The sequence below is a fragment of the Mercenaria mercenaria genome, chromosome 19, assembly GCF_021730395.1.
Source record: "Mercenaria mercenaria strain notata chromosome 19, MADL_Memer_1, whole genome shotgun sequence".
In the NCBI taxonomy this organism is placed as follows: domain Eukaryota; kingdom Metazoa; phylum Mollusca; class Bivalvia; order Venerida; family Veneridae; genus Mercenaria; species Mercenaria mercenaria.
The window spans coordinates 30,668,582-30,687,128 of record NC_069379.1 but is presented as its reverse complement, the minus strand read 5'-3'; the positions used below and the strand labels follow the sequence as shown (position 1 = coordinate 30,687,128).

Below are 18,547 nucleotides of genomic sequence, written 5' to 3'. Positions count from 1 at the left end.
AAATATCTGTTCCATATGAGGAACTTATGAATCTATAGCACAACCACTTTTTATAAGATGACTAACAGATAAAAAGACAGATGGCGGCAACTATTGTTAACAGTTTCATACTTTCCATGGGTACAAAGCATTACCATAACACATAACAGACGCATCGTAGCCATGATCACAGTTGTAGTAGTTATTTACAGCATGTTTGCACTCGTTGATGTGTGACTCACTACCATAACACAACAGCCTGTCTACATATATAGGGCCACTGCCTTCTCCATACTCAGCATTGAAGAAGTATGACTTGTAACTGTTGTTTGAATAAAAATGAAAATCAAGGCCAGCGCATAACAGGCAGATGCAATACAATCAGGAATATAATGTTTGATATTTCACACTGACCTTCTTAGATTTAACATCGGCTGCGAAAGAATCGGCTTTAATTAAGAAAAGTTGATATCACTTTCACTTTTTATTTAGTATTTTGTAATGAAAATAGCAGGATGTTCTGCCACTAATACACATCTAAGTTTACATTTCATTACTGATATATTTTGATCATACAACTTTAAATTTCTGTTTGAAACAGAATCTTTTATTTTATTGTCACTGAAAGACTTATCTGTTGACAATTAATCGCTTACCCCCATTTCGCTACTTGTTTATAACATAATAATGAATATGAAAATATGGGTAATAAATGATGACTTGAATTATCAATGATAATTACACAATTGACTGCTTTAAGGTTGTCGAATTATGTCTATTCTTTCAGGTTTTTGTATCGATATTTTACAATAAATGTAGTAGTGTATATTTATAGTTTAGAGTGTATTTAACTAGAAGCAATAGACACCAATTTGTCTCAGACTTACGTTAATCCAAGCATTCTACAAATCACTCTTGCATCGCCAGAACTTAGATAACTGTGACAGACTGTTCCCCACGTATCGTTGACTTTTAATTCTACTCGCCCATGATAAGGTCCGTTAGTACCAGCAAGCCTTATATCGGTTATATTCAACTGATATCCTGAAATAAAAGCTTTGGTTACTTTTCACCCACTGTGAAACTTACATACTGTTTTTAAATTTGTATAAGGCCTTACGAAAAAAAAAAATCATTTGAATCATATTAACAATTATACCTTCGATTTAAATGATCCATGTTCCGAAATATTCAAATTTACATTATTATTTCATTTTTGTAAAGTTGCCAATAGACCAGCACACTTGTTTTTATTTTTAACATTAAAGTTGTATGAATATCAATTGAGATTTATACCGCTGCAAATGACACCAACGTCATCGTAATGTGTACAAGTGTTTGATATGTTATAGCTGCACTCATTTATATGTGTTTCTGTTCCGTTGCAATCCAACACATCGATGTATATAGGACCGGTTCCTCTTCCAAAGCCTCTTGCCTTTACGTAATGGCCACTGTACCTGTTTATGAATAAAAATATGCATTTTTCAAAAACCAGCAAACTCAATTGTCAATATTATTATTGGAATGATACCTATTCTTACTCCATTATTCAGTAGCTATAACAAAAATAATTAAAGTAAGATAGATACATACTGTAAACCGAACATTTTGCAAATAACAGTAGCATCTTGCAAATCAAAGTTGTTGTCACAAATTGTTCCCCATATGTCATTCACCAAGAGCTCTACTCGTCCTTCGGTTGGCACATAACTACTTATGAGACGACTTTCATGGATATTGAGAGGGTAATCTGAAGAAGAAATCAACACCAGTTTGATGACAAGCTGTGTGCATAACAGCATTTGATACAAGGGACGTGTTACTTTACTAAATAATGAAACGAAATATGTAAGTCTATTTACTACGGAAGCTCAGAGCGGCCATGTGAGTCTTATTTTTATATTATCTCGGTGCCTCGAAATTAATGGGAAAGAAAAAGTTGAATTGTGTCCACGAGATATAAAAAGAAAAAAAATTCGTGGCCATGGGATATAAAAATAATAATGAAAAAAGCACTAAAGTTGTTTTAGATTTTTATAAAAAAAGAGAAAAACAGAAGAACAGTGCATTTAGTACTATTAATTATACTACTGCTACTATCACTATTATCATCAATTACAACGCCAACACCACTACCATCACATCCCGACCGCTTTACTCAATAGGGAGAGAGCAGATCTGCAGATCTCGTGATCCTGAGTTCGAGCCCTGTTCTAAGTGACGGTTTGGTAAAAGGTAATGTTTCTGAAATCAACCTTCCACCACCTCTTATTCATGTTGGGAAGTTGGCAGTTACTTGCGGAGAACAGGTTTGTACTGGTACAGAATCCAAGAATACTAGTTAGGTTAACTGTCCGCCGTTACATAACTGAAATCTGTTTAAAAACGGCGTTAAACCCCAAACAAACAAACAAAAACAAAATATTACACCCACCACAACCACTACTACCACAACCATCGCCACTGCCACAACCACTACCACCACCATCATCACTAACACCACTGCTACCAGTACTAATACTACGACACCAACATCAATACCGTTACCGCAACTACCACTGCAACCACGACAACTACAACTACCACTACCAATTCTACGACCACCACCACTACTACACCTACCACCACCCATTACCACCATCACTACCACTAACACCACCGCAAGTATTACCACAACCACTGACACTATTACCATTACTTCCACCACTACTAACACTGTCAATACCACGACGACTACCACCACTACCACTACCACCACCAGTACTACCACTACACCACCGCCACCAGTACAAACCAGTACCAATACTCAGACCACGACCATCACTACCACTAACACCACCGCTTCTACAACTTTAACAACTACTACTGATACTACCACGACTACTACTACCACTACTACTACCACAATCAATGCTTCGACCATCACCACGTCTACCACAGTCATCACTATTACTACCACTACAACTACTACTACCACCACAAATGCCAATTCTACAACTAACACCATACCTGCTACCACTACCAGTACTACGATGACAGCCACCATTGCCACAACCACCACCACTTCTAGCACTACTACCACCAACACTACTATTACTGCTGCATATCTTTTCATGTTTAATTTCATTTTTCACGTGGCCATGAGATATTTTTTTTTATCTCGTGGCCACAAGATAAGTCTTTTTTTCACTCTTATACCTCATGCCCAGGAGAAAATATCAAAAATAAAACTCAGATATCCCCCTGACCTTCCGAATATTATCGAAATACCAATTTCGCAGTCATAAACGCAATATTTGCATCCTAAATTACCAACATCTAATTTCAGTTGACATTTTATATATAGAGATATATGCGGCAATATATAAACGATCCTATCAATTTTTAACAATGGCATTGTCTTAAAGCTGAATATGTTATGCCCCGAAGGTTTGCATATAAAAACGCACTGTCCGTCCGTGCGTACGTATAAGTTCTTGTCCGGGCTGTAACTCTGCCATTCATAAAGGGATTTTAAATAAATTCACATACATGTACACCATAATGAGACAACTGTCATGCTCAAGACCCAGACCCCTTGCTCCAAGGTCAAGGTTACACCTGGAGATCAATGGTTTAAAGTTGTTATATTTCGTGTTCGGTCCATAACCCTGCCATTACAGAAGGCATTTTAAAATGACTTGGCATAAATATTCACCGTAATGACACGACTGGTCATGCACAAGACCAAGACCCTTATCTCTAAGGTTTAGGTCAGACTAAGAAGTCAAAGATTGACAGAATCTGTTTCTTGCCCGGTTCATTTCACGCTTGGTACTTAACGTTACATTGCAAGCAACAGCATATGGAGCATATGCTGTGCACATGCAAAGCGAACGTAACACGCATACGGGGTGCACGTTACACGCAGGATTCACGCAACGTCAGACAACTATTGCGGTATTACTTCTGTAACAAACCTATAGTGCGGGTATTTGTGTTGGCATGAAAATGTAACTTATTCTATAACAATTAATGACTGATGATATTAACAAATAACTATTAATAAAAAGGAACATTGCATTCATCATTCTAAAAGTAGGACGTTATCAATTACATATGGCAAGTTCAATGAAAATCGTCCACAGTTCAAAGGGAGAGAATGCGTTCGTGATTAGCGTTGATTGTTTTTTTTTTTATTTATTTTCAAGATATAAAGACACATTGTGTATTCAAAGAGACATGGATTATACCGTCATACGAAGTGCATCTTCCATCCTCAGCCCATGAACCATTGCTCAAACACGTCATTTTGATATAATAAGGAAAAAATCCTGTATAGCATTTTACAGTCAGCTCAGTGTTATTAAACGAGAACGGTGCTCCATTGTATATGTCTGGTAATCCACAAGCTGAAACATGTTAAATGAGTACATTGATATTTATTTATTTTCGTGTTTAAAATGTGCATTCAGTCTTTAAAACTTTACGAAAAATAGTTTCTATTTAATCAAGAAATGTCATAATCAGCGCAATGAGGTATAGAAAGAAAGAAAAAGGCTTTCTTCGTCAAAATCTTCTAAGTGCTTGTAAATTATAAAATTCTGTATTATAACACAACTTATTAAGCTAAATTTCGTATCAAAATCTAGTATGCGGACCGTTGTCAATATAATTTTGTAGCAACTATTACATTTAAAGGTTTTAAACTTTATAAAGTTCGTTCAAACGCAATTTTATGTTATTATAATTGCTTGATTTTACCCGAAATAACTATCGATAATAAATCAGTACGAAAACAGTATAACAGATCCTATATCTGATAAAAAAAAAAACCACTATTTTTACACTAACTGACTCAAATAGACATCAGTCTCCAGATCTTATTCAGTCGAGATTACCATATTGAGAGAAGAGCCTGTTCCATCCGCATATAACTTAGTGTATTAAGAGAGGCACTAGTACCATTCGAATCAGCGATCTTCTGCACCGGTGGCGGACGCTCTACTTTTAAACAAAATGACATTACTGAAAGTGTAATTGTGTGCCATGGTAGCTCATTGGCAGACCGTTCGCCTCCGGATCCGGAGCTCCGGAGTTTGAGACCAAACGCAGAGAGAGAACAGAGAAATAGACACACACAGAGACAGAGAGAGAGACACACAGAGAGACAGAGACTCGAAGATCACAGTTAAGCAGAATAGCTGGCCCAGCGAAGATACTTTATTCTTGATTTTCAGATGACAACACTGCAGCTTGTCTGACGCACAGTATTTATTCTTGAGAGTGTCTACATATTATATAAATACTGCATTCCTGAGAGAAATATGAATATAGACCTTGGCTTATTCATATATCTCGCGGTGAACATTTTTCATATCACCGTCTCAGGAATGCAATATTCATTTTATTATATCGAAAGATTATAAGGGTCAAAACATTTACTGGAAAATCAACATAATAATTTATTTACCTTTAAAAGGGAATTAGTAACCAAATAATGAAGACAGAATTAAAGAGTCTTTACTTGTAAGTACTCATAGTTTGTGCCGACTTCGCTGTGTAATAAGACTTTTTTGATAGATTTAGTCGAGACGTTTACATATCGCTGACCCTTACATTTATTCTAATGTTTCAACATTGCGTCAATCAGTAATATTCGAAAAACGGCGATAACTTTCTGTGTGAGTACTCATGTTCTTAGTTCAATCATTTCCAATCTCATGGTGGTAGTTTCGGTTCAATATTGGATGAAAAGTTGTTTTCGAAATATTTTGCTTCGGCCGGGTTCGCACATCATGCAAGAGCACCAGAAAAGGGTAATTTAATCCTAAAGTATGATCATATAAGCGCCTCGTCTGTTCAAAACTTTATCGACTGTCTTTTAATCAATGCGAAAGTATCAATCTCTCAACGACAGATATGAAAAAAATAATATCACATGCGCAGAAAAACAAAATAACGCTGTTGCGCATGTGATATGAAATTATGGATCATATCACCTGCGCAGAAATTGAAAATAAAGATTTTGCGCATTAGTTATAAAATTACTAGGAATGTGATATATAATTCAAGTTAAACTAATGGGAATTTTACATCGGACATTTATGTGAGGTATAATAATACAAATAGCAACAGTTCCTGTTCCTATTTAAGGAATTTATTCCTTAATGGGAACCTTCCAATGAAGTTTTTTGTCTCCATAACCGAGATTTTAAGTCTCTTTCGTAGATATTAACATAAAATTCCTATCGTAATATCGTCGACCCGACACGTGCCGATGTTATGCACAAACTGAAAGAAATTAGTTAAACAAAATGATATAGGAATACATAGGTGAATTACAAATTTCAAAGAGTTGTAAATTAAATATATCAATAAAGCTTACGTGTACATGCTATAGAGAGATCGTAATTGTGACGACAACTACTACGAAACGGTGAGTAGTATGAACATTCATTTACATGATCTCGTCCAGAGCCACATGATATATAACCAATTAGTACTGGTCCTGAACCTTCTCCATATAATGCGGTATCAAAGTATGTAGCTAAACTGAAACGAACATATATCTGCATATTTAAAGAGATTAGACAAATGAGCAGAATATAGAAAAAAAATATTTCCTACTTTTTATGCGGTTTAGAATATTGGCTTTATTACAATTTCACGCGTTACATATAGACATCAAAATGTTTATTGATGCTTATACAATTATTAGCACAGGAGGGTACAATCTGACTGAATTTATTTTTAAGTGTATGAAGATAAAGTTTATATTTATGCTTATCGGAAAGATAAAGAAATTTATTTCAGTCAAAACGCTACACTATTCTCTCTGAACAAAATGCCGCTACCTTACAACCGCTATGTACCAAATGTACACACCTTCTACTATTCTACAAAATATAACTACCTTGCATTGTGTGTGTTGCAAATGGCTTGAGCATCATACATATCTACGTATCTGTTGCATATCGTTCCCCAGTGGCCATCGACAAAAAATTCGACACGACCGTCGTATGGTCCGGTACCATTTACAAGGCGAGTATCGGTGACATTTAAGGGTAAAACTGAAAATAAGACACAATTTTTGTGACATGTGAAATTGTTATACTTAACAGATGCAGAAAAGAATATGCATCGTAGATACATAGGTAAAGGTAACGCTATAGTAGAGATGGTACCTAAGGCTACGTATTCAACGACAACGACAACGACAACAACAACAAATCAAGTGCAAAACTGAAGCCCATATTGCTTATCTTACACTAGCAATATTTTAACATAGCACCGTAAGTAAATACGGGAACTTTTGACAGCTAAACCGGCTTCGTTATTTTGATGCGTTAGCTAAAGAAAGGTGATTGTCACCTCTTTTTAATTAACACAACCATTTTATTCATACTAAAGAACATCTGCATTATATTAAAAGAGTTTCTTTAACGGCAGATTCCGCAAGGTAAGTGCGATTCTGCACGCTTCGGTCAATATGCAAATTAGGAACATTGTAAACACAAGGTGAGTGTTAAAAAAAAAGTGAAATAACTTCTTTCGGTACAATTTTTGGTATGGTTTTGGTGTAACCATCAGATAGAATATACTTTTTTATATCGCTCTGTTTTAACTCGTACATTTTGAGGCCTTGATTATTCTTTGCAAACGAAACTTGTAAAATGTTGAGGGATTCGATGTCGTAAAATTCTTATAGCCTATTTATAATTTTTTTTCAAGAATAATGTTTTCTTTCCTATAATCATACAATACCTGTAAATTATCAGCAGAAATGAATAGAAATAATTGTCTTTGAATTATTTCGTTCGAAAATGAAAGATAATGCACAACTTTTTTGTTTTAATGATTATTCATAGATTTTGAAGAAAACTATATTTTGTGGAAAAACATCCGAATTTATGCGTACTTTGTTCACATAGCTAAATAATAAAAGAGTTATCTGTCGTTGGCTTCACTTTTCCAAGTAGGACTAAATTTTTCGGATTAAATATTGCATTTTAGCATGAAAAATGAAATATGAAAGTTAAACCATTATATAATTGAGGTACTCCGGTATTAAGTTTCTAACAGAAAATAATATCAGATGCAATCTGAAAGTTAAGGTAACATCTCTAGATACTGTAAATGTGCACATTTTAATTGAATTTAGGAGTGTCTTATGGTTCAGAAATGCATCAAGTAACTTCAACATTTACTATAAGAAATATTTCATCAAAAGAGTTACACACCATTGCATGCTACTACAGCGTCGCTTGAGTGGCTCGTGCATGAAACATCAAGGCTATAAGAACATTCATTTATATCATTCTCCGATCCATCGCAGTCCAGATTGTCAATAAAGATAGGACCAGTTTTTACTCCGTAGTATGACGGATTAGCCGAATGGTATGTTCGATACCAGCTAAATGGGTAGAAGAAAATGTTTTAAAGGCATATCAGTTCTAAATAAACATGTATAATTAAAGCTCGATTCTTTACGCACGTAATTCGCTTATTATATAATCCGTTATAGTGATAATCATGCTTTGATCATTTTTGTTTAAGTATTTTCCTCTTAAAAAATATGAGGCATTTAGTTATATCAAATTTTACACACGGCACATTGAAAAAAAGCACTTACCAAAAATATTAAAGATATCAATAACAATTTACTGAACCATAACTTGAGAACTATAATACTTTCTATTATTGAAAGCAATCCGCATCACTTTCTTATATTAATGATGTTAACAATATGCGCTATAATTGACAAATGTTACATTTGTTTGGAGTGTGCAATATTTACAGATATTGTTGTTTTTCAACTACATCTAATCATAACTTTTGTAAATTGCGCCGGTATCACAAATCAAACAGAAGTCAGTAGAATGACTCTAAAGGAAGATCCTTTTAAACTTAGAACAACCTAGCAAAATAAAAGTGAACTGAGATGAAGTAAAAATTGTCACGCTGCACTACTCCTACATCCCTGAGATCAACTTAAATAGGATTCTGTCAACAAGAACAACGAACTTCTTGATTCAAAATGACACGGAATAATAAGCGCGTTCGCCAGATTTTGTTTTCTAATCTGATAGTTGAAATTTAAATACGAGAAAAGCCGCACTATTTTGTAGACAGAAGATATGCAGGTGGAAATCATTTTACCACATATTCTAACTTATAGATTAAATATATAGACAGTTTATATTATATTGTATAGCAATAATTACTTTATTAAAAGTAAGTTCAGACATCGTTACAACTAAAATCAATTAAGTACTTACGTGGTGCCAAAAAGTATATTGCAAATTGCTCTTGCCTCCGGCCATGAAAATGAAGTGGCGCACACTGTTCCCCAAGTACCGTTCACTAATAATTCAATTCTTCCGTCATACAGCCCAATACCATCGGTTAACCGAATGTCGGTTATATCTTTGGAGTCAAGTAATTGTTAAATAATTAATTAGATATACAAACTAGTGTAGTGGCCATGCTACTTTTTGCACTTGAAAATAATCTAATCGATATTGCTATGTACATGTGTGTCTAGGAATGAAAAAAGGCTACTGACTGACCAGGAAATGATAATTCTGACGGTCCTTAGCCAGCAAATACTTTTTTATTACTGTTGCTTATCAATTCCAAACCTATTAATTCGAATTTCTTGGACAAATTTTAGTAAAAGCAAAACGTGATGAAATTTATTTAAGTAATTAATTGTCTAATTAAAACACTGAAGCATTATATGATGCTTTAATACTAACCATAAACGCATGTTACTGACGGCATTGTCCATACTTCATTCTCGCAAATGCTTGTAGTGACATTGGTCTTGAAATTGTTGTTACAAACAACTGATAGTTCAGTTCCGTTTGCAGATATGGACGATGCATGACCATTGTTTATTTCAATTTTTCCGCATTCTACAAATAGAACAAACTGTTTTCGAAAACGATTTTTGATGAAATGTGTTGTTGTTATGTTGTCCGTTTAATCTTTGGGTTTAACTTAGCTATTTTAGAATGGTACATTTTTTATCATTTCGTGTTTTATTTTAATACAAAATATGTAACAACTTGTATTTCTTTAAACAAATAAACATGCAAAGTACAAAACCATGATTCAAAATTAAAAGATTGCCAGCGATTCTAGCAAAATAATAATAAGAAAAGAAAACATTTTCTATGGTGTTTTACGATTTGTTTTGTAAATAACTTTATCCGAACAAAGGGCCTCCATGGCCGAGTGGTTAAGGTAGCTGACTTTAAATCACTTGTCCCTCTGCGATGTGCTTCTGAACCTTACTTCGGGCGTAGAGTTTTTCATATTGGGGAATAATCTTGCTGACTGAGGAGAGTCAGTGGTTCTATTGAGGTTCATGCCCGTGATAAAATAATGTCCGGAAAGGTAGTTTTGATCAAAGATAGCTTAAATGACCTATTTCTGTGTCGGTGTGACGTTCAACAAAACAGAACTAACACTGTCAAACGTAAGCACTTTACTACATTACAGCATTTATGACTAATTATTCATATGGTTTGTTTTTAAAATATAAAATTACATTATAATTATAACTGTTACAGTTCATATCACTCTCTTGGTATGGTATTATTTAGGGAATGTATTTCTGTACTGGTATATATTTGGTCCTTTTTTACGAAAAGATTTATGCCTTATCGCCCTCGACATGTATAAAAAGGGATGCACAAATTTATTTATTGCCTAAGCTTATGCTGCTTAAGTCTGTTTTTTACTATGTGGTTCTGTTAACGTTCTCTTTTATCTACTGTTATAATATTTCACAGCTAAAATAATCTGTTCTTTTCTAATCTGGTCCCTACCAATAATAGAATTGTCGACATTGAAAACAAAATCTCAGTTCGCTTCATTGATAATAAGTATTAAATGATCCATAACTCAAATTAAGAAAGATATGAACAGAAAGTTTCTTTAGCTTGCAGTCAATTTGAGTTGTGTCAATTAGGTTAACTGACAATAGTTACATGTACAAAAGAAAAAAAAACGGTGTGCTAACCTCTAGAAAAGCTTACATATTTTCAACAACAAACAAACATAATAAAGAAAAAGTATATACCAGAACATATTATCCCAACGTCCCTTTCATTTGTACATTGAACATTGGATACGAAAGGGCAGTCTCGCAGGTGAGTTTCGTATCCCCTACACTCAAACTCTTGAGCAAATATTGGACCCAATCCTTGCCCGAACCATGCTCCAGTCACAAACGCCGATGCTCTTAAATACAGGAAAAAGTGCATTAGTTTTGCCTTACAAATAATTTATGCGTATGCGAAATGTATTTCCATAAAGTCATAGCCTCATTTTGATAATGCACCTTCAGCGGTAATTAAAAAAAGGAAAGTGTTCAAAATCATCAAAGTTTCAAAGTATTTTGTAAATGTCGGTGAATCGTTTTTTTTTTCTCTCTCTCTCATTCTGGTTTTGGCACTAGAAGGACAGTTAGAACAAAGGGCATTGTATTTACCTTATGCCGATAGATGTATAACTTTTGGATGAATCTACATGACATCAGTTTCCGTTAAAATTTTCAATATTTTCCAATGTCATTTGTAAAATCGGGGCTATAGCATGTAAATGTAGAAATTAATCAATGATAAAATAGGCAAGACGACTACAATTTTACATACTTGAGATTCATCATTCTGCACATAACGGCGGCATCATTCATATCAAATGAGTCATCACAGACCGTGCCCCAGATCCCATTGATACTAATCTCAACTCTCCCGCCAAATGGTCCAGTGCCATTGACAAGTCTGATATCATCGATGTTCAAAAAGTTGCTATCTGAAATGTTCATTTACAACAGAAAAAAAGTCAGGCTATATGCCTTTTATAGAGCAAAGATTTGTAAATCAATTTATCATTTTACTCAGTTCTTATGTCACAATAATTTAAACAGTTCAGATAATTCTCTAATCAACAGCACAAAACTTCTTTCTACCGTCCGGGGCATGAGCGGCCTTCGATTCATTTCTTGCTCTGTACTGATCTGTTTATATATTAGAGATAAGAACGCTTAAAAGATTATCTCTAGACAAGTAAGATAAATTTAATGTCATGTGCTTGATTTGTATAAAATAAATATTTTTTTTTCACATTTAAATGTTAATATTAGGACAGCAAAAGATCCTCTCTTTGCGGTACATGCACTTGATCGATGCCTGTCACAGGGTTATAATGTAAACACATACTCATTAAACCTTTATGATAGTTAATTTGAATTTTCTATTTACATTATAGAACCAAATACATAAAAGTAATTGAAACAGATCACGATTTTTGGTTGAACTTGTAAGATGATATGTTATAGATATCAATACATGCATTCAAAATACGTTATCATAATTTAACGAAAAGTTCTCCCGGACCGTTATTTAATATTCGATTTAAGTAAGGTTGCTCGTGGATTTCAACTAAGTATTAATGTTTGCAAATTACAAATTAACTAAATGTTATTTAACATAATAACACATCGAATATTGACGAAATACAATGTTAGATTCGACCATCATTGACTGCCACACTTGCTAAACAGAAATAAATTGGACTCAGCTACTTTCAATTTCATTGGTTACACTAAAGCTATAAACCTTCTCTCTGATCGTTTCAAGAGGCCTCAGCCGCCGAGTGGTTTAGGTATTTTACTTCAATTCACTTGCGCCTCTCCGCTGTGAGTTCATGTGAGGAAGCAATCCAGCTGGCTTGCGGAAGGACGGCGGTTCTGCTCAGGTGCCCGATCGTGATGAAATAATGCCCGGAGGGCACCTAGGGTCTTTCTCAACCATAAAAAGGCTGGAATGTCGCCATATGACCTATTGTTGTGTCGGTGTGACGTTAAACCAAATAAAAGCAAAACCAAACTGATTGGTTCAAACTATTCGAGCGTCAATCAAAAAACATTCTTCTCAGAAACCCTGGCGTAGCATTCAGTTCCGTCACTTAAACTAATTATTGCCGACTTTATACGCGTATCATGAATTATTTACTTTCATTAATACTATTTTGGCGGGTTGGGTCGATTTTTTTTATCCATTTCTATAGAACGGGAAATAATGGTTAGCTTTGAAGCAGTTCCCAGATAATTAGCCTTCTGACATTTTTTAACCTTTATTGCTGCAGAAAATTGATTATACCGCTGTGTTTTCTTAAAGACATTAACCAAATTAATTTCGCACTAGACAAGATCGATTGCTTAAGGTATTAGGCCCATAATAGAGTACCTCCTTTTTGAAGAGTATTCAATTCCTATCATAAACCCTACTTTGACTGCAATTTTCAGAGTGTGTGTGTGTGGGGGGGGGGGGGGGGGGGGGGGGTCGAAGGTTCAAGCCCTACTGGGGCCAAATTTTTTTTTCTTATTTTCCTTTTTTACTAGTATGTTTTTACTTCTTTCAAGACTTGTTATTGATTTATTGTACACAAATGGAAAAAAAGTAATTTTTTAAGCGATTTCTTGCTGTTCAAAGTGAATTTACCTCTGAAACAGAAGGGATAGAGTTAGACATCTCTAAAAATACTGAGTTACATACGGTAAAAGTTCTTAATTTTGCCTTCATTCTTTAGATTACATATTGTGGAAGAAATGTAGGTAGGTTTTACTTCTGCCCCAAGGTTATTTTTGAATGAAGTGAGCAAAATTCAAAACAGACCCGCATGATTCGACCTTATTTTTTCAATGTTGGAGTTACAATTCTGTCTCCTTAAATCCGTTTACTCGAAGCACCCTAGCAAAAATAATATTGACATTTTTTATTTTTAAGTTTTATAACTGTTTACCAATAGTTTGATGTTTCTTTCATAAAAAAAATAATGGTATAATGAATTATCTGCAAACGTTTTGGATAAAGGCCACCACTTTTAAATTTATCTCTACTTGAGCTTGGGGAAATACCATAAATTACACAAAATTTATAAAAAACGGCACGATAAAAGTTTTTAAAAATTTGCAACTAAGTGCGAAGCACGGTCAACTGTAAGAATATACCCAGCAAATGCCATTTTTTAAACATTACTATTAGGGGCCTAATACCTTAAAACAACAGACGGGTATTTGTTTTCTAATTCAATCGTTATTTGTTTTTAATAATGCCTCTTCTTGATTAATAAATGAAGAACAGGGTAGTAAAAATGATTCATTATCAAAAGGAAAACATATATATCATTCGTTGAATGATGTCTATAAAAAAGGAATCTATGTCGACCTTCATAATCATGTATAAAACACCAAGAAAACGCATTTTTCTCTTAATTGCGATATATATTCAATCACATTTTGAAAACTTCTTTTACATATATTCTTGCGAAACGGAAAGGTCTATTGCACAGGTTCGGATCCATGAGTGTATTGCAACGTATTTCATTAATTCTTTAGTTGCCCACTTTAACAATAAAATGAAACATATTTTTTTCGCTTTCAATATAGTTCCTAGTTGTACATTTCCGTTAAGTTTACAAACCTTGATTTTTCTAAATAATAAACGAGTTATTGCTTCGGTACTCATTTACTTTGTACTTACATTGGTTCTGCAGTTATAAAAGGCAAAACGGGCCAAATCACTTAACTAACTTGCTTTTCAAATGTTTTTCGGGTAAGCATTAACTTCTCAATGTTAATCAATGAAAAAAATTCTCTGATATTCATATATAAGGCAAAGTAGTTATATAAAATATATCCTTAGATTAATAAAGTAATCTGTTTTGAGTAGGCTACAGGAGAAACACAATTAGATATACCTGCAGATTATATCTTACATGTATGAGACACTCGGATAACAATTTTTAGTAAATGGTCAAATGTTTAATCTCAAACAAATGTTCAAAATCATATTTTCATTCTGTGAAAAGATCAAAGGAAATTAATCAATTGGGTGTTGTGGAAAAATAACATTCAAAATTACAAGGACAGTATGAAATATCCCCTCTGATGACATGTACTGTAAATGTAAAATTACATTACAATTAAGGATAACATGGTGTAATAGCCATATTTCATATCTTGTAACTGGATGGTAATATTTAAATTAAATTTGGTCACTTTACAAACATTTAAAATTAAAAACTTTTCACAAAGAGATTTTTCAAATGTTATCATTTTGCGGGGGAGATAATTGGTATTGAAGTTAACATTGATGCCTATGGGAAATATACAATTTCTTTGATTATAAGAATCTGAACTTGAGTTTCCAGAAAATTTTGCGGTAGAAAGCTGCATTTTACGATTCTGATACAAATATCAAAAAGAAATCTAAAATTCCCCGTAGGAAAAAGGAGAAAATCCTTTTTTTTTCTAGTTTTCAGGGGAGGTAACTCATGAAAAACTAGAATTTTTAGGGGAGGTAATCTAAAAGAAATTTTTGAGAACTTCTGTCACTATATAACTTGTCAATATGCACCTTATTTCTATTGTTTGACATTTTTAAAGCTTACATTATCAAGTTGTATGTATGTTTTTGGTGAAATTGAGGCAGGCCTATTACACCATGTTATCCTTAATACTATTTGTCGACGATGATTTAATTATATATCAAAATTGAAAGAAAAACAATCGTCTCACCTGATTCCGCGACTGTCAAAAGCCAGACAACGGCACCAAATAAAATCATTTTGTTTGCACTGTAACGAAAAAAGAAAACGTTAAGATTTTATCCAAAAGGAGGTAAACTCGAGATTAATCTTCTCTGAAAGTGCACACCTTAGTGAAATTGTGGTAATCCACTTTACATGTTACACCGTTCGAAACCCGACGCCAAAGAACAAACTCTAGTCGGAAGGGACAGATATTGACTCGAGTATCATAAACGCTTCAAAGCAGTGCAATAGAACACTGCTAAACATGTTAATGGGTATTTAGATGAGGTTTTATTCCTGTACGCTTTGAAACTATTCGTTCTGAGGGTTTAAACGAAGAGATATGGTATTCCATTTTCTATGCTCAGGAAAATGCACATCATGTTATTACATAGTTTTATATTTATTCCGACATACCATGTTGTTTTGCACTACAAGACTTATAGCGAAATTCCTGATACCTATTTCATATTGAAATCCTCTTTCCCAGTCTGATATAAAGTACAATTTTTACGTAACTCGGTTTTATATAATATATGTGTTTTAAATCAGTCTATTATTTTTATACAAAGTATGACACTAGAAACTTCGAGAGAATTATATACATATTACCATGATTCTTTAACTAAATTAACTGAGTACTAAAAGAGACACTTACCTTAAACGTGGAACATACTTTTTTAAATTCACAGAGACATTTTACAAACTCGACTTAAAATATCCAGCTGTTAAATTGTTAACCAAACCTTGCTCGTAGATCGGAACAAGTTTGAAAAATATGATACATTGTAATATATAGATTTCTATAATTACCACTTAAATTATGCAATCACAATTTGAAAATAATAATGCCGGTAACTACAAGGTAACTGAAAATACCTTGAACTGAAATGAATGTAAATATTTTCATTATTAATTTTGTATATTGCGCAGTATTTGTTTAAAATATCGGCAATTTACCTAAAAGGAAGAAAAATAACTATGTTGCTAGGGTCATTTTAAATTACAAGACATGACACCAAATGATTTCAAGTATTTATATAAGTACCTTCTTTACTGATCAAGATAAGATATCGAGATACATATTAGATTATTAGAGATTTTTTTCCCGCATGGCCCAATTAATCGTACAATATTATCATAATACTGTATAATTTACAGACTAGTTATTAAAAATACGAAATTAATGTTTAAATTTAAAAACTTTTTTTCTATTATTAAATAATGATCTATCGGAAGCTGAATTTAGTATAGTGCATATCATGATCAGAATGCAAGTTGCTCTTGATCTGCACTGGTTGCAAAGGCAGAACAAATCGTGTCCAGCATGGTAAGGGTTAAAGAAACTAATGTTATGATTAAAACGTATTTCTAAATAGATCCAATGCCTATCTTTCATTAAAGTATTATTCAAATATTGAAAATTTTGAAAATCCTCATTTTATGGAATAAATTTTACTATGGATTTAAAAATATTGGTTAATATAGAGATAAATTCAAGAGCAAATGTCATGTAGTAACAGACAATTATTAAAACAAACTTCCATTATATTTGATGTTGTCAACATTTTTACTGTTTTCCTAACAATTATTTCGAACGACGTATACCGCCCGAGTGTATAAATAGTGTTAAGATACTGTATTGCTATAAATTATTTCGATTTTAGTATGTCTTTGTTTAAAATTTAGACTGTTCCTTCGCATGGCGCCGTATAGTTCGTCACTTTATGTTTATCCACCGGAAATAGAAAAACGTCTTGCGGAAAAGTTCAATTTGGGCGAAAATGATAGCGAATTATTCTGCAAAGCAAATGGCCAGTTTTTATGTACTGTGAAATCATTAGTTTCTCTTGGGGGACTACATTTCGTGTACTTCGTTGTTGAATCAATCTACGGCATTTTATCTCAACGAACAAGTAATTTCGATTCGTTTTATGTTAAAAAGTTGAAATCCACAGAATTATATCCCCACAAAATTGCCGTTTGGACCAAAAGTACGAAATTTTATGCTCATGAAATTATATAATTTTACAGTATGTATATTTATCAAGACATTTGTGCAATGTGACATTCATTTTAGTCATGCTAGTTAGAAAAATATTGGATCAAATTTTAGTTTAAACATGTAAGTAAGTCAAATATTGGATCAAGCCTCAAAGCGTTATATCTAGATGCATACATGTCGCTTAATATCACGTCGACATGAAGTCAACAATATTGTAGTGTTGCTTTATATACTGCTATATATCAGAATCAACCCTAATGCATATCATATATTGCTAGTCATATCAGAATCAACCCTAATGCATATTATATATTGCTAGTCATATTAGAATCAACCCTAATGCATATTATATATTGCTAGTCATATCAGAATCAACCCTAATAAATATTATATATTGCTAGTCATATCAGTATCAACCCTAATAAATATTATATATTGCTAATCATATCAGAATCAACCCTAATGCATATTATATATTGCAAATCATATCAGAATCAAGCCTAATGCATATTATATATTGCTAATCATATCATAATCAAACCTAATGCATATTATATATTGCTAATCATATCAGATTCAACCCTAATGCATATCATTGCTGACAAAAACAAACCCGGTAGTTTCAAACGTACATAAACTGTAAGTATTAATTATTCATATGTTCTATTAATATGAAATTTATGTTTAATACACCAGTTATTATATCGATGAAAGTATATTTATCCTTTGAGTCGCATCGATGCCCATGTCGGGTTAAAGAGCAGGGAAGTTAAACGCAAACTTATATCGGCTACAAGGTGACATATTGTAGGGATAACGCATGTTTTTTTTTCGTGTTATTCGTGTTATAACATCTGCAGAATCCCGACGGGTTAGTTCCGAGTCCGTTAGGATTTCCGAGGGATTCTGAAGATGTTTTAACATGAAAACAACATGCGCTAACGCTATTCTAGCATAAAACGTGTAAAAATT

The 18,547-nt window shown here is 33.4% G+C and overlaps 1 protein-coding gene across 1 annotated transcript; it reads right to left on the bottom strand.

Moving 5' to 3' along the window:
• Nucleotides 1-1,258: 1,258 nt before the first annotated feature.
• LOC123541964 (deleted in malignant brain tumors 1 protein-like) lies at nucleotides 1,259-15,605 on the bottom strand. Its single transcript, XM_045327589.2, has 11 exons — nucleotides 15,557-15,605; nucleotides 11,628-11,787; nucleotides 11,054-11,214; nucleotides 9,723-9,881; nucleotides 9,243-9,390; nucleotides 8,205-8,377; nucleotides 6,878-7,034; nucleotides 6,350-6,516; nucleotides 4,215-4,373; nucleotides 1,576-1,732; nucleotides 1,259-1,439 (listed from the first exon to the last, which is right to left on the bottom strand). The coding sequence occupies exons 1-11, from the start codon at nucleotides 15,603-15,605 to the stop codon at nucleotides 1,259-1,261; spliced, it is 1,671 nt and encodes a 556-aa protein (XP_045183524.2).
• Between the last annotated feature and the right edge of the window lie 2,942 nt (nucleotides 15,606-18,547).